Raw genomic sequence first — 26324 nt, forward strand, 5'->3', positions numbered from 1 at the left:
TTGTTTTTACTTGCGTACAAAATAAGTAGAGTTAGATAAAAAAAAAGGTTCTTACATTTTTTTTAAGGTTTCAACAAAGCAGCGGGTCGCTCCACTTCCGCATTGTCTGGGAACTCACGTTCTACGTCATCACGTTTGAACGTGAATCGCGGGCTCAAGCATCGACGACAGAGCTCTTTCTTCGACAACTACTACTTTCTGACGGACAACAGACGTTTAAAAGACAAAACAGTCAGATTGATTGTCATCGGATGGCTTTGGACGTCGTTTGCACTGATCGTGGTGTCTCATGCCTGCCATGGTAAGCACGTTAGCCTCCCGTGGAAGTTAGCATTCTAACGTGACTTCCGGTGCAGTGTTTTTCATTAGCATATGAGACTAAAATGTTATTTGCTAAAACATTATTTGTTAAACAAGCTTGGCGGGGAGACTCCTTTGGTTTATTTTGATTATTTTACAGAGCTGCAAATTGAGTGGGCTGTTCAGCATTGGGGAGGACTTTGACGATGAGGTGAGACGCCAACACACCTGATGCCAACTGTTAATCATCTTTGCTACAAAACGTTCGAGATGTTGGGCTTTCTGGTGACATTTCAGGGTGAAAATGCACTCTAAAAAGGTATATGGACGTTCGTTACAGAGTTTGAAGAGTGGAGTTAGAGGCTTGCATTAAGGTCGTCAATGGAGGGCTCACTTTGTGTCATGTGCCCGCCTTAAACCGTTCCCCCTGCACCTATGTGTCCCCTTTAAAACGTTCCCCTTTCAGCCAGTGTTAACTAGGAACTTTTGTTTCTATAATGGATAGTCAGAAGTTAATGAGCTAATTTGCCTTTAAACTACTCAAAACCTCAGTTGTTGTTGTTGTTTGTGTGGCAGGACCTGCTGGCTTCAGAGTGGTCCCTCCCACAGGGCGCCCCTTCTGGGGGCCTCAGAGAGTCCGGTACAAAGCACCTCCAGCCAAGCGGAGCGAGACCAGCATCCCTCCGTCCTTGCTCAGCATCAAGTGCCTCCTCTGAAACTGTTGCTCCGAGTCTGAGGAAGCTCTCCTCCATCGCTCAGGCTCACCCCCCCAAGCCAAATGTACCCGAGTCTGTCTTGGTTTTGGGCTCGGGTGTGCAGCAGAAGCCTTTGGTGGCCCAAGATGACTTTGACGATTGGGATGTGGATCTGGCAGACTTGGAGGAGTGTGATCGTCAGATGGGGTTCTTAGCCCCTGGCCCCCCCGTCAAAGCGCTGCAGCCTCCAACCAGCGGAGAGACCCAAATAAAGTCCGTCTCGACATCCGGTCCGAGTGCAGCTCCTTTGACCCCCCAACCTGGACCTCCACAGAGACCTGCATCTTACCTTAATGCCACTTTGTCCTCCCCGGCACCCAGCCTGCTCCCGAGGACCCTCAACAGTTCTCATCAGGCAGCTCGGGCCACCCCAGGACTATCGACCCACCTGTCCCCGCCACAGAGTCCTGCTGTGTTCGCCGGTCTCACTGCCTCCATATCATCCCCTGGCCCCCTTCCAAGGACCCTCAACAAGGCAGCCACTCCAGGCACCTGGTCCCGGCCGGCCCCACCACAGAGTCCTGCTGTTTTCCCAGGTCTTACCGTGTCTTCTCCATCCCCTGGCCTGCTTTCTAGGACCCTTCACAAGCCTCCTCAGGCAGCCACCCCGGGTCCCTCATCCCGCCCGGTGCGTGGCCTCTTTGAGACCATTTCGCCCCCGTCGTCATCCCCTGCCCTCAGCCCCCACCCTCTCAGCACGCCGGTTCTCACCAATCGCTTGGTCCAGCTGGTGTCGGCTTCCAGCAAGGTGCCCAGGAAGAGTCCTCGCGCCGAGCCTCATCAGCCCAGGACGCGACGCTTCCCGGGCCCGGCGGGACTCCTCCCACAGCAGGTTGTCCTTCGTGGTCCGTTCCTCTCAGGAAACGAACCTGATGTTTTTGTTCCACTTTTTCAGGCTCACAGTCAAAGTCTGGATGAGGTCGTCGTGTCTGTTCCTCAGATTCCCGCTCACGGCGTGAAGGCACGCCTTCCAGGTCATGTATGTAATACTCTTATGTACGTTTTACGTGCAGTCATACCACAAATGTGACTTTAAAGCAGTACTTCTCAAGTATGTACCATGATACATACGTGCTGTGATCCCAAAGGTCGGCAGCTCCCAGGCCGAGGATGAGGAGTTCAGCGCCGGCGCCTGGGCGGCGATGAAGGCGGAGATGGGCTTGGACGAGCGGAACCCCTCCTGCTTCCTGCGCTCCCACAGCGTGGTCATGGTGCTCCGCAAGGTCCTCCCTCCCGCCGAAGCTCCGTGTCACGAGTGCCCTCGCCGTGTTTGATTTTAGATTTGCCCCCGCATTCCCGCAGGCCGCCCTGAAGCAGCTGTCCAAGAACAAAGTGCCAAACATGGCCGTCCTCCTGAAGAGCATCACCCACACGCACGCCGACGCCAAGGCCGTGTTCAAAGATCCAACGGGTGCGCATTGCTCTCTCACGACTGTTTTATTTTTTACTTGTCTCCGTGTTCTTGTCTGAAGGCGAGATGCAGGGCACGGTGCATCGGCGGCTGGTGGAGGAGCGCCTGGGAGATCTGAAGGTCGGCGCCGTGCTGCTGCTGAAACGAGTGAGCCCCCCTCCACCCCCGTTCCTCGGTAGCGTACCCCCAGCCCACACGGGGCCAAACTGAACAACCGAACTTTGCTTGCAGGTGAGCGTGTTCTCCCCCTCCCATCGGAACCATTACCTCAACGTCACGCCCAACAACCTGCTCAGGATCTACTCGCCAGACGGAGCCTGTCGGTCCGCGGCTCGGCCCCCCGCGTTGGTGCCGGTGGGCCACAAAAACATATTTTAACCTGACATCCGCACGTGGAGACGTCAGCTGTACTCAATAAACATCTCCATCCAGGACACGATGGCGTCGCCACCCAGTGTCCCGAAGGAGCACGTGTCTCGCATGCAGCTGGTGTTCGACGAGGACGACGACGATGGCGGCGACCGAGACCCTCACATAGAAGGAGTCCAGCAGGATTCAGGCTGGGACGCAGGTGAGCATCTCCCGTTTCCTAAACATCCAGGACGCCATGTTTGCTCACGGCGTCTTTGTTTTTTGTAGATGACCTGGATGAGCTGCTGGGTGCGCTCCCCGAGGACGCCTACAGTCCATGACGCCAACTGACCCGCAAACGCCGCTGATACTTCATCATGCTTCCTATGGATATCATGTTGGAGATGAGACAAAATGTATTTTTTTTTTTTGGGATAAGAATATAAAGATCATTCCATAAATAATAATTATTCAGTACGTCTGTAAAAAGCAACGCTCCTGTAATACAGATGATCCTGGTGTGTTCGAGTGCCGTGGTGATTTTCATTCATTGTTGCGCCTCGCTGACCTTTTTAAAAGGTCACCAGCAGGTGTGACAGAAGGTGTTGATTGACGCTGTGGCCATTTTGTAACATGTTTTCACCGCTGGGGGGCAGCCTTCGCTTGGCATCCCATCATGTCCTGATTGGGGGGGGTCAGCACCAGAGTGTAGGAACAGATGTAACGTTCAGTGTCCTACTGATTATATATATATATATATATATATATATAAAATAGAAAGCAAACAAAACAGGTTGCACGCCATGCAGGGTGCTTGTACGTGCTAAAAGGTGCTTGTACCATTCAGTCTAACTAAGAGTGGACACCCGCCAAGAACAGAGCCGCCATCTTGGGTTGAAAGGTGTTAAAGGCCAATATCATGTCCGTTTGGCCTTCAATCAGCAGGTAATAATACGCTACCTCTACTTACATATCTAAATGACCTCCATCATGGCGGCTTCGTCGTCCCATAATCACTCTTGAGTGAGGTGGCACATGATTGGCCGATAAGCAGATTGGGGCGGGGCTAACCTGAAGCAGCCACACCCGTGTATCATGCCGTGATCACTCGGCGTGGTCGATACTGCCAATTGTGTTACCGCTTCGATATCAAGTACATCCGGTGCCAGTATTACCGATGACATTTTTATTTTTTACTTGCATTTTTTAATCAATAACCCTAGCAATATTTAACACTAGAATATAACGATATTTACAAAATGATACAATTATTAAATTTGATGACATCCACTTGTTTAGCAAAAGAAGCTGTGTTGGTTTCGGTTCCTCCGGCAGCAGGTGATTTCATTGAGCTCCCGGCGTCGACCTGAACCAGGTGAGGCCGCTTTGGTGGCGGACTGGAAGGGGAAGCTGCAGCGTCTCGGTCCTGCGTGGCGTGAGTGCCGTGAGTCCGACACCCCCGAAAAGTCTCTTCATTTGAAGGCAAACAAGCCCAAACACAGACGCTTAGACGCTGACAGCCACAGAAGACCAGAGGAGATGATTCCCACGCCGGGCTGTGGAGTTCCTACCGGAAGTAAGTGAAAACTGGCTCGTTAGGAGGAAGAAAAGTAGAAAGTTTGTGTTTTAGAAGCTGACGATACACTAAATAATTGTCTTAAGGATCTCTTCTTCACTCGGACATTCATATTTTCCACGGGTTTTTGTAGCGAATGTACATTCCACATGTTATTCGTGTTAACCTACTAATTGTGTTTAATTAGCAAAATGACCCCCAGCTGCGTCAGTTTGCACCATGCTAGTTTTGTGCTAATTGACGACGTGGCGTGCAAAGTAAACGCATTTTGTTTAGCTCATTAAAAAGTGATTTCCGAATGAAGATGTTGCAAAGTTGTTTTAATCAGCTTGACGTGTAAAAGCTGTGTTTATATTTGTGGCTATTGTCACAGTTGAAGTCATTGGGGCCTAACTGAACGTTGGCGCCCCCTGTTGCTTTGGCAGACGCATGACAGCCTGCGAACGGCTTTAATGTGGACTAAGTGCGTGCTTTTAATGTGAAAAACCACAAATAAATGAAAACGAACTTGCTAATTTTGACAGCCGGTCTTTTAGTTTGTTACCTCCAGACCTCTGTAGAACAGCAGGAAGGGAGTGAGACCTTCTCGGTCATCAGTTTGTCTCATTGGGTGGAGGCGGGGCCGCTAGCATACATAGCATATTTTTTTGTTTCATGTCCTCTCGTGTAACCTCTGACCTCTCTCTCTCTCGCCCGCACTTCCATGCCATCTCTTCTTCCGTCTTATTTGGTCCACCCCCTCGCGCCCCCCCGCCTGACCAACATCACGCTGCCGGCCGCCGCTCCTCACTTCTGCTTCACTTGCCATGACACCCCCCCCCCTTCACCCCCTCCCTCGCTCCCTCGCCATCCATCCGCCACTGTTCTCCCCTCCGCCATCCGTCCATCTTTCCATCCGTCTGTCAGTCCGCGTCTTGGCCGCCTTCCTGCTTCTTCCTTCGCCGTCGATCCGAGGTGATGTGAGCGGGAGGGAGTGAACGTATCCAGCTTTCTTCCTCCCCTCTTTCTCTCTCTCTCTCTCTCTCTCTCTCTCTCTCTCGTTCCCTCGCTCGCTCTCACGGTGCGAGCATGTTGTTAGGCGCCGCCACAGATGAGCTGGAAAGAGGAGTGGAAGCGGATGTATCTGGACCCAGCAAGACGGGAGGAGTTTGGATCGGCGCACGCGACTAAACAGTGGCTCTGATCATCAACAGATCTTTCTCTCTGTCGCTCTCTCACTCCCTCTTGCTCTCTCTCTCTCTTTCTCTCTCTCTCTCTCTCACACACACACTTTCACCCTCCGGATGTCTCCTCGCTAGGCTGAGCTGGAAAGGTGCAGAGGCTCGCCGTTAGCTGAGCATGGAACCTGGGGAGCTTGTGTGTGTGTGTGTGTGTGTGTGTCAGCTTTGGTGGTTCCCAGTGAGACCCCCCCCCCTTGCACCCCCGGCTGTGGGTCTTTGTTGTCAATGAGTGAGGACAGAAGTGTGTGAGGACGGGTTCTTTTCTTTCCTACTTTCCAAGTGTCGCTTCCGCAAGTAATCCCCACATGTTTCCCGTGCAGGAGGCGAGCGAGCGCCGGCGGCCCGCTGGCGAAGGCGGCGGAGCCCTGATGATGGACCTGAAGGAGAGCTGCGGCAGCCGGGGGGGCAGCCAGGAGAGCCTGCACCCCAGCTCCTGCCAGGCCTTCGCGCACAGCAGCACCCTGCACGGCCTCCGCTTCGTCTTCCCGTACGGCCACGGCACGGGTCGGCGCCTGCTGTGGGCGGCGGCGCTGCTGGCCTGCCTGGCCCTGCTGGCCCTGGAGAGCGCCGAGCGTCTGGCCTACTTCCTGTCCTTCCCTCACGTGACCAGCGTGGACGCGGTGGTGTCCGGCAGCCTGGTGTTCCCCGCCGTGACCATCTGTAACCTCAACACGTACCGCTTCAGCCGGCTGACGCGCAACGACCTGTACCACGCCGGCGAGCTGCTGGCGCTGCTGGACGTGCACCTCGCCATCCCGCAGCCGCACCTGGCCGAGCCCGACGTGCTGGCTTTCCTGCGGGAGAAGGCCAACTTCACCGCCTACAAGCCCAAGGTCTTCAGCATGAAGGAGTTCGTGGAGCGCGTCGGACACGACCTCAACGAGATGATGCTCTACTGCCGTTTCCAAGGCCAGGAGTGCGGACGCGCCGACTTCCAAACCGTGAGTCAACGCTCAAATGTCAGCTGGGGGCTGTCTGGGGACGTTTGTGGCGCCTCGTCGGCCGCCGTGGATTTCTTCTGGTGATGTGCTGATTTATGCTGCTTGGTTCCTCACGCTTGGGAGTTCGCTTCTCATTACGTTGCCTCGCTGCTTCTAGAAGTACGCACACACGCACACGTCTGTCAATCACAGCCTGCGGAGGAATGATCTTTAAGGTCTGCGTGTTTCTTCTAAGACACTTGTTGCGCTCGGTCTGATTGGTAACCATGACTCAGCATCTTGATTGCCTTTTGTTCACGTTTCTACCAAGAGCGGGTCAAGACCGGGTACTTTGCCGGCTATGCACGGGTCTAAACGGCTCTAAGCCGGGCTGTTTGTCCTTTTTTGGATCCAAGGCCTTTTGAAAGATGTTCCTGTCGGCGTGGAGTTGATGATCTGCCGTCCATCATCCCTCGTTCATCATCCCTCGTTCAGGGCAGGTCATTGGTTCCAGACTTGACTGTGATTGAGAAATGAAATATTTTGGCATTTGGGAGCATAGAAAACCTGTTTATGACCTTCTACATAGTTTTATGCATTAGAGCCCTCTAGACATGATATAACACCCCTATAGTCACCTCTATACCATTACCCAATATAGCAGGCATGGAAGACTTGTACTCGTGTGTTGCTGTAAATGTGTTCCAGTGCTAGGGGAGCTGAGTGGGGGCTGGACAGGAAGTGGAAGGAAGTTATTATTATTATTATTATTATTGCCTTTTGCGAAATACTTCCAACCTGCAATAAAATGCTGTTGTCTAAATGCTAAATTGGAGCTAGGCAGGGATGCTCGATACGTGGCTCATGTGATGGCTTACGGTCTTAGGTCGCCCCCCCCCCTACTGGTCATTAAAGAGAAGGCTTGGTCTTATCACTGTTAGCCTGTGTAGCATCCAGCCGGCCCCCTTTAAACTCCCACTGGCGGCCATCTTGGATGTTGCGGTCGCCATTGAAAGGCCCTCTGCTGGAGCCTCACGTGGTCTCACCCCGCTCTTAGTGGGCGGGGAACCACGAAAATTCCGTTGTTGACTTTAATTCGGACAACATTCCTTACTGTGACACTAATTAACACGGTGATGCTATTACATGGCAACCTTTGACCTCACCCTTGACAGAGGGCGGGACTTTGTGCTCCGCCTCCCCGGTTGTTTGTAAGCCCGCCGCAATCACGTCAGCTCCAGATGGATGTACTTCATCAATGGCGCCGCGTTGGCGTTAACGTGACGCTTTCGCATCCCGGCAGACGTGACATCTGAGACAGGAAGTGCTGCCGCCGCCACCAGCGAGACCTGTGCTTGTTTAATCTGCTTAGAGGAGATGATGCTGGCGTGTAGCCCACACACACACACACACACACACACACACACACACACACACACACGCCGTGATGATGATGATGATGATGATGATGATGGTGGTGGTAAACACCAAAGCGACGTTGATTTAGCTTGTTTGCTCTGGATTACTTTGATTCATTGACTGCTTGGTGGCTATGCTAGCAGCTCACATGCTATTGAAGTGGCGTCTGCTAGCATGAGGTCATGTTCATGACGCTGTCGTCCCTCACCTCTTTCACTCTTGGGGGGGGGGGGGGGGGTCATAGATATTAAATCAGGCTTTGTGGTTGAGTACAGCTTATTAGTCAGCTAATTTAACTCATTTTTTTTTACAAGTTTTAGTATTTTCAAGCATAAAAATGGCTAACTGAAATAATGATGTGTGGTATCCTACATTGGTCACTAGGTGTCAGTAATGAGGTCCTAGCCCCTAAGGAAGTACTGTACAGGGACTGGAAATGGGAAAAGAACAAGGAGCTGTCCAGGTGCTGAAGTGTCTTATATTGGCTTCAATCTTTAGAGAGCTCCAATAATAATCACTGTGGGGTGTGGAACCAATGAACCTTGATAAACGTGGGAATACTGCAGTACTGTATAGTACTTCTAATACTCCCTGGAGATTCGTATCTGCTGGTAGTGGGATGAACTCCTGCTCCACCGTGACCCCGGTGAGGATAAAGGGGAGTGACTTTATCTGAAGAGACGTGCTTGCGGCAGCTCCGCATGGGGGGGACCGGCGGCAACTCCGCATGGGGGACCGGCAGCCCCATATGGGAGACCAGCCCCGTGTCCATGTTTTGACTTGTAGTGTGACATCCCGCACTCGTGTCAGGACAATGTGCGTTCCATTCGTCAACAACGTGATGTTTGTGTCGGCCATGACTTTTCCCCACAAGGCTGAAGTTGTTTTTTATGTTTGTGTCACCTCGGTCTTTTGGAACGGGGAAACTGCTATCTGTAATCCAGGGAAATTATGAGAATAATAATAATAAAAAAAAATAATAATGGGTGTAATTGCAGCCAGACTGTTCTATGCTAGGATTTAAAATGACAGTAAATATCAACCTTGTATCCATTGTTACCATGGTGATGCCGGAGATGCAAACAAGATGATCCGTACATGATGGCCGCCCCACGTGATCGGCCGGTGTCGCCTTCATATCCTGGTGGAGCTCCTTTTTTTTTTTTTTTTTTTTTTTTTTTTTGGGACAAGTCCTGATCGCTGCGTCAGTTTAAATACCTGCCATCCAACATGTGGGTGCCCCCACCGCCGCCACCCCCCGCTCCCCTTCTGCATGTGATTCGTGTCTGTTCCGCCTTCCTGGTGCTCGCCGCCACTCTCTGCTGTCGTCCATTATTCAGAGAGTGTCTGCTTGGATGTCACACATTCAAATGTGCTCCAAAAAAGCTCCTCCATCGTCCATCGTGCCGCCATGGTAGCGTTGGGCGACGCGACCTTGGCTTATAGCACAATATTTTTATAGCACGCTAGCGGTTTGAGATGTTTGACCAAAATATGGTAATTAAATACTAAACATGCTGACTCATCATCAGTGCAAGCCTGGACTTTGTTGTCCAGATAGAAAATGATGATGGTGGGGGGTTGGACTTATGCATGTTTTCTTATTTTAACATCCATTTTGTTGCCCAATTGTTTAGCTAGCGATCAGTGACTATTTTTTTTTTTCAAGATTTGACCCTTGACCCTTTAGCATGTCCAGGATATGGCCGAGAACATATTTCAAGTATGGCTGCTGTCGTCATCTGGTTGAATTTAGTATTCCTCATGTACTACACCCCCACCCCCATCCCCAGCCCCAATGAGAGAGCTTGCTAATATGCTAATATAGTTTGCCTCGTCATGTACAGGAAGTGACAGACAGGTGGCAGTAGAAATGTGATGAAGCATGACTGCTGCTTCATTACAGCAAAGTCATGTCATGCACTATTCATTCTTCAGTCGTGTGTGTGTGTGTGTGTATCCCCTCTGGTGCTTGTGTGTTCATTTCCTTGTGCGAGTTCTCATTATTTGTTATGAAGCGAAAAAACAACATAAGCAGAAAAATGTTATCAATGACGTTTCCTACTCTTGTAACGTATGCCATATGACGGCCCCCCCCATGTGAATTTTCATGTTTGGTTTCAGCACAAAGCCTGGCTTGGCTGAGCTGCTTTGTTCTGCTTGTATGCTAGCACTGGAATTATTACTACTACTACTAATAATACTACTACTATTACTATGATTGACTATATCTAACATAAAAATTAACTTCCTGTCACGTTGGTGCCAATCTAGGCTGAGAAAGGATGGTCAGGACAGCTGACGGTCGAAGCCCCCCCTCCATCAGTAAATAGAAAATGTCCATTTTTGCTTGTGTTTTGTTGCACGTTGCCAGGTGTATTTATCACGGCAAATTGTTGTTTTTGGAAAGGTGAGCAAGCTTACTCCCTCGGCAAACTTCGTCTTCAAGGTCGGCAGCACTGCCTCAGGAATAATCGATAGGTTTTTGATCCAAGTCAATCATGTTCCTCGGCCGGACATTAAACGCGGCCGTAGAGGCCCGCCCGGTGGAGTTTAACAGCATCTTTTACACGCTCTTTACGTCTCTGATGGGAGCCCCCGCAAGGACTGAAAGTCTACATGAAAGTCTTTTTATCTCCTTCCGTTTATGGGAGTCCATTTGTCAAGCACTGCAGCATCTTTTATAAAAGGGATGCGATGCAGCCTCTTGGTCGGGAGTCGAACACACGCAACAAAACCGCATGTGCTCCGCGCGCCGCCTTTGTTAGCCTAACCCAAGCGTGTCGAATCACAGCTTCTGGTACACGGCGTGGAATTGTCCTGCTGGGTAAATGGAAGGTGAGGCGGTGGCAGACTGCGGGGACGGGGCGGACGGCGGGGGGGTCGTCCGTATGCCCGGTACACGGGAAGGCTTTTAGCCGCGGACGCCTCTGACAGAAACCTTGTCTAAGAATAGTCGGGGGTGCAGACATGTTGTCCACGGTGTTCGTACACATGTCTTGGCGTCTTCCTGTTTTGCAGTTGCGGTTAGCTTAGCATCGTGTATTCTCATTGAAGCCCCCCCTCCCCTCGACATGTTTGTTGCCAGATTCGCTGCCAGATCGGCAATGCGGGGAATGATTCGGAACACCTAACAACATCATTGATTTTTTAGAAAGTGTCTTTTCCTGAGTAAATGAGCCGTTCCCCTCCCGTTCTCCCGTTCACCCCCAGCTGAGGGGGGGAGGGTGTTTGCACTGGGAATGTGCTGACGACGCTCCTCTCCTGAGTGCTGTCACGAGGAAACTCCTCGGTCTCGTCGACGTAGAGTCTCCCTAAGTCACCCGAGACTTCTTTTCAAAATAAGAGAACCCTAAAGGGGGAATTTCTATGAAAAAATTGATCCGCATTAACTTCATTATATTCATTCATTCATTTTCTACCGCTTTTTCCTCACGAGGGTCGCGGGGGATGCTGGAGCCTATCCCAGCTGTCTATGGGCGAGAGGCATTGTACACCCTGGACTGGTGGCCAGCCAATCACAGGGCACGTATAGACAAACAACCATTCACACTCACATTCATACCAATGGACAATTTGGAGTGGCTAATTAACCTAGCATGTTTTTGGAATGTGGGAGGAAACCGGAGTACCCGGAGAAAACCCATGCATGCACGACACTTGGCCAAGTTTGTGGAGCGCCATAGTGCCCCCCCCCCCCCCCCCCCCCCCATAGGGTGATTTACAAATATTCCTTGACCATAAAAACATACCATGGAAGGGTTTGGATGACTTCAAGAATGCTAACTTTAGCATGCTAACATCTTACATAATAGCAATACATGTGCTTACCTTTTGGAAATGCTTGAAACCTTTTGAAAATTTTCAGAATGTTAATATAATTAACTTTGTATTCATAAAACATGTAAAAAAATGGTAGTGTGTTAGCATGTTAACACAATGTTAGCATGCCAACATGTTACCATAATGCATGGGCGGAACATGCAAACTCCACACAGAGATGGCCGAGGGTCTAATTGAACCCTGGTCTCCCAGCTGTGACGTCTGCGCGCTAACCACTAGACCGCCGTGCCGCCCGACTTCATTATATGTCAAAGAAAAATGAATTTGTTGGCTCCAAATACAAGTTGACGATACTACGGGAAGGAGAAGGAGACAAATCAATACAACCTCAATCTCAAACTGAAACAAAGTATGTGAGACTACAATAGTCAGACTCGCATGCCCAGACACCCAAGGTTATTTGAATCGGGTGTTAAGCATGTGGAGGACTTGTTTTGCCAGTCGTGTGACGTTAATGTGCATCTTGGCAGAGATAATTTCTAAGTTTTTGCATAATTGGAACTAATTAGTCCAATGTATTGGAATAATGGAGCCCGTGAATAATAAGCATATTTTCCTGACAGCAGTCTGGCATGGTAAATTGAACCTGGATCCCAGCTGTATTGTAAAGCTAAATGTAAATAGAGTTGAAAGAGGTTTGGTCATTTATACAGTCTGTATGGTATCGTATAGTCCAATAAACGATAACGGATGGTTGCCAAGGCGACAGCCCTGGTCCACAATGGACTACAGTAGAGTATCCTTGCCGAGTTGTGATGCCGGACTTGGATTCCTCCTCCTGCTTTTTTGACGCTGAGAATTAAAGCCGACGTTCACCATCCAGAGGCTGGAATATGAAAGGTATAAATATAAATGCAGTACACAGCCGCCGTGGGACTTCACGTTTATTGGGATGATATTTTAATGTGTTGAAAGCGACTCCAGAGTGCTGTTAAGTGACTCGCCGAGGAGCGGCGGCGGCGGCAGGCCGCAGGCGAACCCGCGACTCTTTGTTGTGATTATCCGGGAATACGAGGGGAGCGCCGCAGGAAGCGAGATGCCATCTTCAATGTGCAACGGCGACCGTTCGCTTTGTTTGGCGGCACTTTGTGATGCAAATTACCTCAAACGGCCGCCATGCACTCTGCTAATCTGATAATCAATTTAAAAAAAATTTTTTTGAGACAAAACACGCACGACTGCTGCGTTTGGTCATCGGCCTTCAGTTCTTGTCATGTACTTTTTTGGCTGGAAGATGGCTTTGAGGGAGGCGGGCTATTTTTGACAGCACATCAGTGACCTAGATAAACACACCCGCCATCCTTCATTGTGCGACGCACACACACACACACACACACACACACAACACTGCGCTAGCTTGTCATAACAACATGTTGACTCGGAGCCTTCCGCTGCCTTTATCGAGAGGACAATCCGCCGATCTGTGACGCCTCTTCCAGTCCCGTCTTAGCTCGAGACATTATTAGCGGCAGCTCGACGCGTCTGTCGGAAGCAAAAATGAAAGATTCATTAACTCTCTAATTCGTCAACAACTGTTTGGGTGTTGGTGTCGTGTTTGGATTTAAAAATGTAAACCCTCAGATTCCATCCCCGTAAATGTGAATATTAATATTTATTGTGTTTTTGGTAAAAAAAAAATATTCATCAGCTTTGACTTTGGGAACCGGGGAAGGACGCTTTGCTTTCATGATTTATTGCGGACCAAACTACAGTTTGTTTGCTTCATATTAATTTAGTCCGTCGAGGGCAGTGGTGTCCACGTTTTTACCCACATACGGTAAAATGAAAGGACAGGGGTGGGGGGGGCCCTGTGATAGTTAGCATTCTGTAGCAATAAGCAATAAAAAACATCTTTGTGTTGTCTTAAAGGTGACCGTCTATTGTTGCTTTTTTTAAAAATTTCAATTATTTTACTGCTAATTTTTCTTGCTCTTTTTGTTTCCCTTAATTTACAAATTTTGCTAAATTTACAAAATATGCCAGAGAACTATTTATTACACGGGCCTCAAATGGCCCCCGGGCCACACTTTAGACACCCCTGATCTCGGGGGGCCTAACGTGACATGATTACTGGACTGGGGTCCCTCGGAGTCTTGTACTCTTAACGGCTGTGAAATGGAGTCTAGGAGTCTGGAGGACGGTTCACAGTTGACTAAAACCAGCAATGCCAATGCCAGCACTGGAGAGAGCGCCGGCTAAAATCCAGTATGGTAGCCTCCCTTGTCCACTTGTTTGGTAATTTATAGTCAATCTAACCACGTCTCAGATGAAAAAAGTGGCGCAGATAACAACAGTGTGCATCTTTTTCAAGCATAATATAACAGTGGAAAATATTCCATTCCTAACAAATTGATGGCGACAAATGTAATTTGAAACCCTGCTTACTACCACTTCAAGCACCACAAATGAATGCTTGGCAAACACTGGATGGACATACTAGCGTGGCGTGAATAAGATGAAAAAATAGCATAAACCATGCAATAAACGGCGCATGTTTTGCCTGTGTGACTTGGCTAACTTTCTGTAGTCATTTTGTAGTCCCGCTAGCGGCCCCATTATTCATCAAAAAGTCCATCCTTTGCAAGCTCTGCATGGTAGAAACGCTCCAAGACCTATTGGTCCCGCTGATGTGTGAGGATGGGAAGGTTAACAGGCGCCCGGTGTGTCCAATTAGGCGGAGATGGAGGAGGCAGACGGGTGACTGATGGAGTGAGAGACTCCGTAACGAGATGCTAATTAGCAGATACATTGCCGGCCAGTGTTGGTGGCCCCGGCCGCATGTAAACGCCGCAATTAGCCGTAACCACGTCCCATTTACTTTTATATGTCTTTATCTTAGTCACCTTGCTCTCACGGCCCCCCCGTGTCCCCCCCCCTTTTTTCCTGTGTGTACTTCTGCTGTGTGCAGTGGGGATTAATCACGCTGCTAAGTGACCACGCCGGATGACGGCGATGCTGTGAGGTGCGCCGGCACAAATCCCATCATGCTGACGCTTCCTGAAGGCGTGCGGCATTGATGCCCATTCATCTTCCCAACACCTGGCCTCTCCTGCGGGAAGACTGGAGGAGCTGAAACGTTCCTCTCCAGCTCTGCTCCTGTGTTTACGTTGTTGGGGAAAAGCTACATTTGTGGGATTAGCAAAACAGGGCGGGGTAACAGGGTAGGGTAACAGTATGGGCAGGGGGCAAAATCATGTTAATTGTGTCCGGTGTGCACACAGCTTTAAGCTGTCATTTCAACATTAAACTTTGGGCCGCAAGTTTGAGACCCCTGCACTACATCTTACCCCAGTAAACACATCTGCATGAGGATGGCCCACGTTCATGAAGGCATCATCATCATCACCACCTGGTCGGCCTTGGTAGGACACCCTTGGGACCTGCAGGGAAACTGGTCTGTGGAGTTGATGGGGGTCTGGCAGGGGTGTGCACGAGTGCCGCCGCCGCCTGCAGGAGGGTGCACGAGTGCCGCCGCCTGCAGGAGGGTGCACGAGTGCCGCCGCCGCCTGCAGGAGGGTGCACGAGTGCCGCCGCCGCCTGCAGGAGGGTGCACGAGTGCCGCCGCCGCCTGCAGGAGGGTGCACGAGTGCCGCCGCCGCCTGCAGGAGGGTGCACGAGTGCCGCCGCCGCCTGCAGGAGGGTGCACGAGTGCCGCTGCCGCCGCCTGCAGGAGGGTGCACGAGTGCCGCCGCCGCCGCCTGCAGGAGGGTGCACGAGTGCCGCCGCCGGCAGGGGTGTGCACGAGTGCCGCCGCCGCCGGCAGGGGTGTGCACGAGTGCCGCCGCCGCCGGCAGGGGTGTGCACGAGTGCCGCCGCCGCCGGCAGGGGTGTGCACGAGTGCCGCCGCCACCGGCAGGGGTGTGCACGAGTGCCGCCGCCACCTGCAGGAGGGTGCACGAGTGCCGCCGCCTGCACGAGTGTGTGCATGATCCAGCATGTGCGCTCATGTGTTGCACGGCGTGAGTCTCGTCCCGAGTGGGACGCTGGCCCGCTGATGTCCGATCCCATCACTCTCAAGCCCCCCCGCAGTCGGACCCAGAAAGATGGATGGTGTGTGTGTGTGTGTGTGTTAATGTAAGTAAGACACGTCCGTTTCAAGATGAACAACACAACTGTCCGTTCTGCACTTTTATGAACTCTTCTCTTTTAATGAGGATGTCAAGTAGACAAATTCCATTTTCCAGGTTGGGATTTTATGTGGGCAATTAGCCGAAGCACGGTGGCATTTCTCTGCCCTTAATGACTCGGCGCTTTGGCTTCGTTTTGAAGTGAATTAGAATCCATCATGGATCTCAGATGCTGGGAAAATGTGACAAGGAAAAAGTCTTCACTTCTGCTGCTGCTTCTTTAAATGTCAGGGGCCGCCCAAGTGGGGTGGCGGCATCGCCTTTTAGAGCCATAGCTGCTTTCATTTTGCTATTTGGCGGTCCTGATTGATCGGTGGCGGGCACGCATTGCCTAAATGAAGCAGTTTCGAGCATAAAACTTGAACTAAAATACAAATATACGGTATTCAGAAGATTAATTCATGCTATGTAGTATTCCACACTGGTCACTAGGTGGCAGTAATGTTACAGTAAGGAGACAATATAGCCACAGTAGGAAGTACAACAAACTCTCCTAATGCTAACGTCTGAGTCTCTTATGTCTTTTTTTTTCTGTTATGTCTACTCCATCGGGTAATAGGAATGTAATGGTGACTATAGGGGTGCTGTTTAGGTCTGTAAGACTCTAATGTTAAAGCGTACTTTAGAAGGTCGTAACCAACTTTTCTACGCTATATGAAAATATATTTGTGAATAAGGAATAAAAATGAAGACATTTGCTTTAATTAGTGCGTCAGAAAAGGTATAGACCTGACAGGGGTGGGGGGGGACTTAAATCTGGCGCTGTATAGAAAATCCAATTTCAAATAAAATGAACTTTTTCGGGGTGGGGGGGGCAATATAATTGGTAAACATTGAAATGAGCGAGTAAAGCGATGACAAAACGGCGCATCGCTGTCTATAATCTAACACAACAACGTAATTAAACCCCGAATGGAAGCCACGTTGCTCATGTTTCATATTATATTGCATATTTAACGAGAAAGTCCTGAATGTTGCTGCCTGTCTTCATCTCGGGGGGGGAATGAGGAGAGAATATTTCTTCGTCAAACTCAAAGAATGGCCTCAAACCCGAAGCTTCTTCACAAAGGCGGCATCTCATTCTCCAGTCCATGAATAATCAATACCTTTTGTCCGAGGTAGTCCGGGAGCCCAATAATCCATCTTCCCAGGAACATTTGACCATTCGGGGGATTCTAATTTGACTTCTGCAATGAGACGTTTTACTGCTTTTTTTTTTTTTATAAACGAAAACGGCAACCTTCTCCATCTCGGAGCCTCCCAGGGCTTCCTGACACATCCACTCGGCGTGTCACTCTCTAACTCCTTAGACCGCATCCATTATTCACAGCTGGATCCCCCAGGCCGCGTCCACCCGGGCCACCGGTGTTAACGAGTGGCGCCGCAAAGCAATCGGGGCTGGACTGCCAAGGTCCTTTCCAAGTCCTCCTTGTGGTCTCGCAGGACTCATTTGTGGGCGGGATGGAAAGGCACCGATTGTCCAATTCCGAGGTTTGTGATGTTTAGCCACAATTTCTCAAGCTAACAAGCAATGTCTGTTCATCGGATGCTTCTTGGTTACATCGGGTGTCCAAAATGCGGCCCGCAGCACGTTCTGAAAATATTTAACAAGAAAAAGTGAAAAAATGGGAGTTTGAATCCAGGTTTGGGCATCTGTGTGGAAGTGGTCCATAGGTGTGAATGGCTGTTTGTGGATATGTGCCCCGCCAATGGTTGCCCCCCGGTCCCGGGTGCACCCCGCCCCTTGCCCCAAATGTAGATCAACTTCTGTGTTGTCTATGCTATTATTATAATAATAATAATTATTATTATTATTATAATTCCCACAAATGCACCACATGGTGATGTTATGAAACGCTACACTTTTTGACTTGAAATTTCTCCCTCAGCTCAATGCGCTCCACAAAACACCCGCTCTAACTCAACGATGTTTCGCCCAATCGCTAACCAAATCTGGTAGGCAGCTTCAGCGGCCTGACGAGCACGCTTGTGTGAAATTTGAGCGAGATAGCTTAAGGAAGAATATGGCCGCCATGGAGAGGAAGGGGCGGGACCTGGCAAGGAAAAGTCTATTGGGACTTGAACGTCTGTGTAGTGATTGGCCACTGTCATGTCAAACCCAGATGTATCCAGATTGGATTCAGATTGCACATTTGGAGGCGATTTAAAAAAAAAAAAAAAAATCAATGTTCTCGCTTGGATTTGTTTGTGCTCATGTGGAGTTTAATAACTTTTACGTGGATGTGATATTTTCTATTGTTATTAGATATTAAATGTATTTTTGTGCAGGCAACGGAACAGGAATTTGATCCGTTGGCCTCAGCGGAGGACACGGCTTTTATTAAGTCCCCCCCCGCACCCCAAAGAAGCCGGCTTGGAGAAACTTGTGGCGGCGTGTTAGCTCCACACCATATTGCTTTTTCCCCAACTTAAACAAAAGACATGAATTATTCATGTTCCCGCCTGCCGGGTACTTATTAAGAAGTAGTATTTCTAAGTGTTGTGGTGACTGAGCTTCAATGTGTGTGTAAGGATTCATGCATATGGATTATGTTGCACAATTGGACTTGGGTACTTTTCTGTTGCCTCTAGCAGCCGAGTACTTCACTGACTTAGTCCAGTCCAGTTTAAAATTTTTTTATTTTTTTTTACAATTTTTCAGTGAATTGCGGGACGGTCCCTAAGGATGATGGAGGAGACCATGAGGCCAATTTGAAAGGAAGTCGTGTACAAACAGCCCAAGTGACCCAGGTGTAGCGGTGTGAAATCGAACAAGGATGAGAATATGATGATAGGAAGACGGTCCCCGAAAGTTTGGCTTCCGGCACAGCCGTAACGCCGGAGCATTTTCTCTCATTTGGCGCCTCTCTGATCACGCGCTTTAGCTCACTTGCTGCTTTTTCTTCTTCCCCCATAAAGGCGAATGCCTGCTGCCGCTTCTGTTTTTAATCCCATCAAGTTGCATTTATTAAAAACAGAAAAATGAACTTTGCTTTGGTTCCGATTTTCTACAAGAAAAGCTCTGATAAAACATTCCACTGTTCTCAAATATCTTACTTTTTATTTTTCTACACAAAATAAGATCAAGAATAAAGAAAATCAATCAATCAATAATAAATAAATATAATAATAATAATAATAAAAACTTAAGAAACCACATATAGTTGGTGGGTAGACAAATGATTTTTTTCAGATTAAAATGAACAAAGCATTATTAGAGCCCTGTAGACATGACAAAACACGACTATAGTCACATTTATACTCTTTTTATTTACAACTTATTGCGCAACTGCAGGGTCTTGAGACACATGCTAACTCGCAAACTAGAGAGCTAGCGACCTAAACGGTAGCCTTCAAGTTATTTCCTTTCAACTTAAATAGACAAAAACTTACCACTTCCACACGGATAGGGAGGATAACTATTAACAGTTATTTAACCTTTAACATGAACATTAATCAAACGTAATATTTTTTTTCTGGGTACATGATACCATACAGCATCCATATCAAACTTGACATTAAACTTTCATATCAAGGCGGGGGCCTCAAACGAGTGTCCTGCGGGCCACATTTGGCCCGCGTGTTTGAGACCCCCGGCCTAGTGGAATAAAACTGAATCCCTGGTGCAAGTAGGCGTTTGTAAAGGTTAAGTATTTTTACTCCGTGTCATGGCGCCTTGTCGGCGTGCCAGCGCCGCAAACGAAGCGAATCATTTCCATTCCCTCCTAATCACAATTGGCATTCATGAACATGTCTGGACTGGGAAAAAAAAGTCTTCACGTCTAATCAGCTTAATGGGCGCAAAAAGGAACAAACACGAGATGCCGGTTTTTGCAGCGCGGGTAATGACAGTTTAGCGCCGCATGCTCAAATTAAGCCACCCCGCCCCCTCGCCCCTGTTAGGTGGTCTTATGTGTGCTCCGGATTGTGGGATGGTGGGATGTTCCTTGGATTAGCCTTTTTGCTGTTTTTGCTAATTTTCATGCTAGCCTTGCTTAGACTTGTGACCTTGATGTTGCGTTGTTATGTTTCCATGTACAAAGTAGACATCTTGGAGGAACACTGATCATTAGCATTAAAGCTACAGACTCACAAGACGGTGCGTTTCCAGTCCAAATCCCAGCATAAAGGCTAACACGGTGTGTACGACGCGGTTGGAAATCCCAATAAAAAGATCAAAGATGATATTTCTACATTATTTTACCGGCTTTGACATTGATGGAAAGCTCATCTCTTCCTCCTAAAAACGCAGCGCGGCAGCCGCTTAGAAAGGTCTGAAGCGCTAATACACGTGTCAAAGCCTTTTAAGCGGGCCAACGCCGCTTCTCCCGACACGTTAATAACTCACTTCGGCGGCCGCGACTACTCCGGGCTCATCACTTCGCCGCGATTTCAAGTTTGGACTTTGGTGAAGCTCATTTGGGCAAGCCGAGTAATTAATTAGCGGGCTCTTGCTTTAGGGAGTAGCGGCTCCCTGGCGTGGTCTGTCATGTTTTTGCGAGGTCTCTTTCAAGCTGCACTTGCCTCTCAGCAAATCCCTTCACTGGATAGAAAAATATGCAAATGTAGCAGCTCTGAAGTTTCTACATATTCATATGAAGGGACGCAAAAGAAAGCAAGGTTTGGGTTTGGCGGTGTTCTCGACCATCCGTTCCAGAAAGTCGGACTCCAACCCAAATTATTTTTTTCTTTTAACCAGAAACAATTCTAAATGCGTATTGTAGAAATCCTCCTGAGGACTCTAAGACTGATTGCCCTCCTACCCTCAGGGAGGCGCTATAGGGGCTTACGGACAAGAACCACCAGGTTCAGGAACAGCTTTTTCCCAACAGCTGTCTCCTTGTTGAACTCTGCCCCCCCCCAATCACTTCATTGCACTACTTCATTGCACTACTGTACGTATTACTGTAATATCTGTTGCATTCAAAGATCATACTGTTTATAATTTATATAATCTGCAATAGCCATATTATAGTCATTTATATCCATATTATAGTCATAGCCTGTTATAGTTTTTTTTTACATAGATCTGTCCATTTTTTTCTACATTTACTTACTACTAAGGTACTTATAAAATTGCATTTCTGGTTGGATGCTAACTGCATTTTGTTGCCCTGTACCAGTAACATGAGCAATAACGATAAAGTTGAATCTAATTTAATCTAATCTAATCTAAAGTGGTTTTCGAATAGAGGATAAGGGAATCTCAAAGAACCAAATCACAGAATGAGAACCAGATTATTCATTCCTGACCACAATACCTAACACAGACATCCGGGCTTATCTGCAGTCCCTGTATGCCAACAAGTAAGCGGGTCTTATTACAGTGCAGCTGCAAAAAAAGCACCCTTCTTTTCCCTGCCCGGTCTTTTATATACTCACGGCTGGAGTTTGCATGTTCTCCCCGTGTATGCGTGGGTTTTCTCCGGGTACTCCGGTTTCCTCCCACATTCCAAAAACATGCTAGGTTAATTAGCGACTCCAAATTGTCCATAGGTATGAATGTGAGTGTGAATGGTTGTTTGTCTATATGTGCCCTGTGAGAGGCTTACTTTCCCTGCCCGGTCTTTTATACACTCAGGGCTGGAGTCCTGAGGCTGGAGTCCTGGACCAATCAGCTTTCGCCACTGCCCTTGCTTGAACCGCTTTCATGGTGTTTCTGCTTTAGTTTCTTTCCTTTGCAGGGGCATCAGGGCATCTGGAACATTCTGGTTTTCCTTTGTTGCAAAGCAAGCTGTTATATGCGTACTCCATGTTCCCACCTTAACCGTCAGATGTCACGTTAGTCCTCTTTTTTTGTGTGTGGGTGCGTGTATCCTTTATATCCAAAGTATCTTTTGTATTTGTGAGACTATGTGTTTGCATTTTATCTTTAGCTAGCAAAATTGAGCAAATACCTTCAAGTATAAGGGATACGTTCTTCAAAAATTTTAGTCAGCCAAGCCCCATGGATGTTTTCGGGGTCGCATGTGGTTAAAAGCCCCCTCCCTCCGACCCCACTTGAGCTGAACAGTGCCGTACCGGTTTGACACGGCGTGACGTTTCTGTAGGTCGCTGCCCTTGCGCTGAAACTCACGCTGTTCTTCGGCTGTACGACTCGGGGATCGACACGTGACCCCCGGCAACTTTTGGCCAGCGGCTCTTCTGGCTGATTGGGAAGTCTGGTGGACACGCGGCAACACACTTGATTAGCTGCACACACACACACACGCACACACACACGCACACACACACGCACCACAGTGGGCATGACGGGAGAAAGCAAACCGACGAGACCAACGAGCAAGTCCGCAGCAGGAGAAATCTCACCAGCTCAACACGGCATCAATAATTCAACAGCCGCTGGCGTGAGGAGCAGCACAAAGAGGGGAGCGACAGACGGGAAGAAACCAGGAAGAAAAGAAATCCGTGATAAAAGCGAAGGACTGACAGATACAAAATGTCTCCTAATGTAATTATTAGAGGTGGCCCACGGGAGGTGTGTGGGGGGGGGGGGGGCGGATACTCCCACATCTGTGCTCATCATATTTCTATCCTGGGAGGACGTTGGCCTCTGTGCAGGATCTGGTTTGCTATTAGGACGAATCACTCTGCTTTAATTAGCCCCCCCTCGACCCCCCCACCCAAAACCTCACATCTGTACAAACAAACAAACAAAGATCTGACCGCTGTTTTCTTTGGATCTTATTCCCTTTCATGTGGATTTTCACTTCCAGTGGATGGATGCACGGATGGATGGATGGATGGATGGACGTGAATTCAAGCGGACGAAGATGAGAAAGTCATGTCATCACGATGTTCATGATGGAGCACACTGCTCTAGCTCCGCCCATTAGCATGCCTGCTAGCTACAATGGAAGACTCCCAAAAGACTTTGGTACGGAACGCTGGCCGTCCCTAATTGAACCGAATTGGGACTACTGTAGCATCTCCCATACGTTTATTTAGATTTAGCATAACAATTGAATTTTTAGAAAATAAATATCCTTATTTTTTTCTCCGGGTACTCCAGTTTCCTCCCACATTCCAAAAACATGCTAGGTTAATTAGCGACTCCAAAATTTCCATACGTATGAATGTGAGTGTGAATGGTTGTTTGTCTATATGTGCCTTGTGATTGGCTGGCCACCAGTCCAGAGTGTACCCCGCCTCTTGCCCAAAGACAGCTGGGATAGGCTCCAGCACCCCGACGACCCACGTGAGGATAAGCGGTAGAAAATGAATGAATATTTAAGCATTATTAGAGCCCTCTAGACATGAAATAACACCCCTATATTGACTTATAACTCTTATTACCCAAATTTGTAAATAAAATGAAATAAAACCTTTTTAGGGGCTTCACAAATGGGACACCCGAGTTTAATTCCACCTTCGGCTATCTCTGTGTGGAGTTTGCATGTTCTCCCCGTGTATGCGTGGGTTTTCTCCGGGTACTCCGGTTTCCTCCCACATTCCAAAAACATGCTAGGTTAATTAGCGACTCCAAAATTTCCATAGGTATGAATGTGAGTGTGAATGGTTGTTTGTCTATATGTGCCCTGTGATTGGCTGGCCACCAGTCCAAGGTGTACCGCGCCTCTCGCCCCAAGACAGCTGGGATAGGCTCCAGCATGCCCACAACCCTCATAAGGAAAAGCAGTAGAAAATGAATGAATGAAAATGCATTTTAACCAAATAATGGGACTTCCTTTGTAGCTTGTTGTTACATCTCCAAACAGTAGAGGGCATCATAAGCGTCTTTATGACTTATAACCATAACTATAACTCATATGTTCGTCAATGGACATGTAATGTACAGTGTATATGTTCCGCTCTGTTTTGGATAATGCATCATATTTGAGCTTTTCTTCATGGAATATTTTACTGTTATGAAGAAGTGCAGACATGTTGCATTACTTATCCAAAATGGAGTGGAACATATTCCATTCCTAACCGTGCAATGGCTTCCTGTGAGAATGTGAACTGGTCCTGTCGGGGGGGCCCCTGGTTTGGCGTGGAGAAAAGCGACACGTTGTCCGCTGTGCTTCTCTCGGGAGTTTATCCCGCTAAAGATCAGGGAAGTGGTCCGGAAGTGCAGATGAAAGGTGGACGAGCAGGAAAGCGTGGAGGAAATGAGCTCACCCGAGAGGCGCCTTGTCCGTCCCTTCTCTTATCGTGGCGATTGTCTTTGCCTCCCGCGTCGGCGGTCCTGCCGCTAATCGTCTTGTTTCTCCTTGTTTTCCCTTCCTCGTGTCGTCGCCTTCATCTTTTATTTAGTCGGCTGCGGCCTCCACCTCCATGCCTATTTATTGCCTAACTTTCACTGCCCCGGTGATTTATAAGCACTCGGAGCTCTTATTTCTGCCAGGGAGTGGAACCTCTGCACCCCCCTCTGGCATGACTGATGATTGGGGCTCGCTGGATGTACGTTGACGTGAATTGCAAAGACATTATATTGCGGTAACGGGATGTATTTTGCATCCTTCAATCCATCATCGTTTATCAGGCGCAAATATGAAAGCACGAGTTCCTTATTCGGATCGGCCAAATATGCCCTGCTCTACCCCTCCATGGACTAGTAGGTACAAATAATTATCTCCTCATGAAAAGGACAGAGACAAAGGGCAGACTCACATGCCCAGACACCTGAGGACTTGAATTCGGTAATAAACATGACCCAGAAAATGACTTTTTTATACGTTGTCCAAGCTTCTTCCTATGGAAGTCGACCCTCGGTGTCCGTATCGACTTATTCAAGTGAGAGATACCACCCCGCCAGAGTCCCACAGCAGTAAATCAAACTCACCCACAGGAGTCAGCAAAGTGATTGTTCAGGAAGTTGGCCGGCTCGGACAGGAGCGATCACTCCTCTCCATAAAAGCATCATTTACTGCAGGAAAAACGCCAGATTTCTTTCCGCTATCCCGAGCCCGCACGTCACCGAGCGACCGCGCTCATCTCTGCGTTCATAAATAAGGATGAGCTCCTCTCGGCCGCCGTGGCACGTCGATAAGCAATAAACGCTCCATAAAAGTTGATTTGCCGGAGCCTTAATGGCGTCTGTTTGCCGCTGCAGGTGTCGCTGTGTTGGGTTTGGGAAGGTGGCGGGAAAGGAAGAGACCAGGAACCCGAACCACCCTGAGACCGGTGCTCGTTACTACTGGTCTCAGCCTCATTAAATCAAATGGAGCTGTTGGTTCTTTTCACTGACGCCACGGGCGTCCATTTGGGGCCCGCAGCTGTTTTGGTATCAAATAGGCGTCTCCCAATGACGGCATTGTAAGCTAGCTGAAATTAACTAATTTTCTTGTGTTCTAATGCACAGAAAAGGGAAAGAAATATGTGTTCATGTTGCACATAGGGATTGGGAATGATGGGCAAAGTTTTTTGCATGTACAATTGAGCACAACCTGAAAAGGTCTGTTCTCTTAAAGCTACAGCACACGCTTGGACCATGCAAGCTCCATTGGTCGTTCCCGAGCTAAATGTGTCGATGGAGCACACGGTCGGCTGGGGAGACAACACGCCAAGCTTTTATGTCAAGAACGGGGAGAGAAGCTGTAATTGGAAACTTCCTGATCTCCAGATATTATTCTACATTTTCATCAAATGTGATATTTTCACTTGACGGCTGCTTTTAATGAGTTCCTCTGCAGAGATATGAACTTTCAGTTCCGCGTCTACGCTAGCTGTCATGTTGCACCAAAAACTGATATGCTAAAATGTGGTTTCTCACAGGGCTGCCATCTATTTGTGGCTGTCACGTACTCTAATTTGTTGACCATGAGGCATTTGGAAAGAGTAGCAAATATTATTTTTCTTTAATGCCACAAATATATCTGCCATTTTTGAGTGGTTTTAAATGGAGGGGGGGGGGGCATTTTAAGCATTTTTTGTGAACTAAATGAAGCAAATAAGGCATGCAGCTAGGGGTGTTATTTCACGCCTGGAGGGCTCTAATCAGGTTTTCAGTGAACAGTGATGAATGAGGGATCGCTGAACTAAATAGTTCTAAATAAACACCAATCCCTCTTGCTACGTCATCTTATTCTCTGGCAGACCAGGTGCGTTATAATGTCTTTATGAGCAAATGGGTTTGTGGCGGTCCACATTTATTTGTGGCAGGCCAAGACAAAAGACCAAAGAGAGTAGCCTCATGGCCGGGCGGCGTAACGGTGGGGCATGGCTGGCCTCGGGAAGCATGGCGTGCCGCAGGTTTACACCCTCCCTGTCATTTATGGTGCTCCACGTTGGCGTTTTTATTTATTTGTTATAACCGAGGTGTGAATCAAGTTGGCCTCCTATCTGATGCTGCAGCTTCCTGGGAGGTGATCACCCGCCTTCATCTTCTTCATCTCGCTCTAACTTCATCTTTATCCTCCTCCATCTCAGCCTTGAGCAGCAGTGGGAGACGCACGGGCTG

The 26324-nt window shown here is 48.6% G+C and overlaps 2 protein-coding genes across 3 annotated transcripts in view; both read left to right on the plus strand.

Moving 5' to 3' along the window:
- The first annotated feature begins 120 nt into the window (after positions 1–120).
- On the plus strand, positions 121–3453 carry hrob (homologous recombination factor with OB-fold). Its single transcript, XM_058049452.2, has 10 exons — positions 121–301; positions 461–511; positions 877–1887; positions 1951–2034; positions 2144–2278; positions 2358–2466; positions 2528–2613; positions 2698–2820; positions 2899–3037; positions 3106–3453. Exons 1-10 carry the CDS (start codon positions 290–292, stop codon positions 3156–3158), a joined length of 1803 nt encoding a protein of 600 aa, XP_057905435.2. The 5' UTR covers positions 121–289; the 3' UTR covers positions 3159–3453.
- A 1791-nt stretch (positions 3454–5244) lies between these two features.
- The window catches only part of asic2 (acid-sensing (proton-gated) ion channel 2), a 153899-nt gene continuing 132819 nt past the window's right edge, over positions 5245–26324 (plus strand). Inside the window, exons 1-2 of one of the 2 annotated variants that reach the window (XM_058048318.2) lie at positions 5245–5705; positions 5934–6554. In XM_058048318.2, the coding sequence (XP_057904301.2) occupies positions 5982–6554 (573 nt within the window). In that variant the 5' untranslated portion in view covers positions 5245–5705; positions 5934–5981. The remainder of the gene's footprint in view (positions 5706–5933; positions 6555–26324) is intronic. The other variant, XM_078797522.1, reaches the window with a different exon arrangement.

The sequence above is a fragment of the Doryrhamphus excisus genome, linkage group LG16 (genome assembly GCF_037039965.1).
Source record: "Doryrhamphus excisus strain RoL-2023G ecotype Guam linkage group LG16, RoL_Dexc_Guam_v1.1, whole genome shotgun sequence".
Taxonomy (NCBI): domain Eukaryota; kingdom Metazoa; phylum Chordata; class Actinopteri; order Syngnathiformes; family Syngnathidae; genus Doryrhamphus; species Doryrhamphus excisus.

What these genes read in the sequence shown, in the direction of transcription:
- hrob (XM_058049452.2), top strand. An exon ending in AGGCACGCCTTCCAGGTCAT is followed by an intron (nt 2,035 to 2,143) that starts GTATGTAATACT and finishes GTGATCCCAAAG; the next exon opens with GTCGGCAGCTCCCAGGCCGA. An exon ending in TGGTCATGGTGCTCCGCAAG is followed by an intron (nt 2,279 to 2,357) that starts GTCCTCCCTCCC and finishes GCATTCCCGCAG; the next exon opens with GCCGCCCTGAAGCAGCTGTC.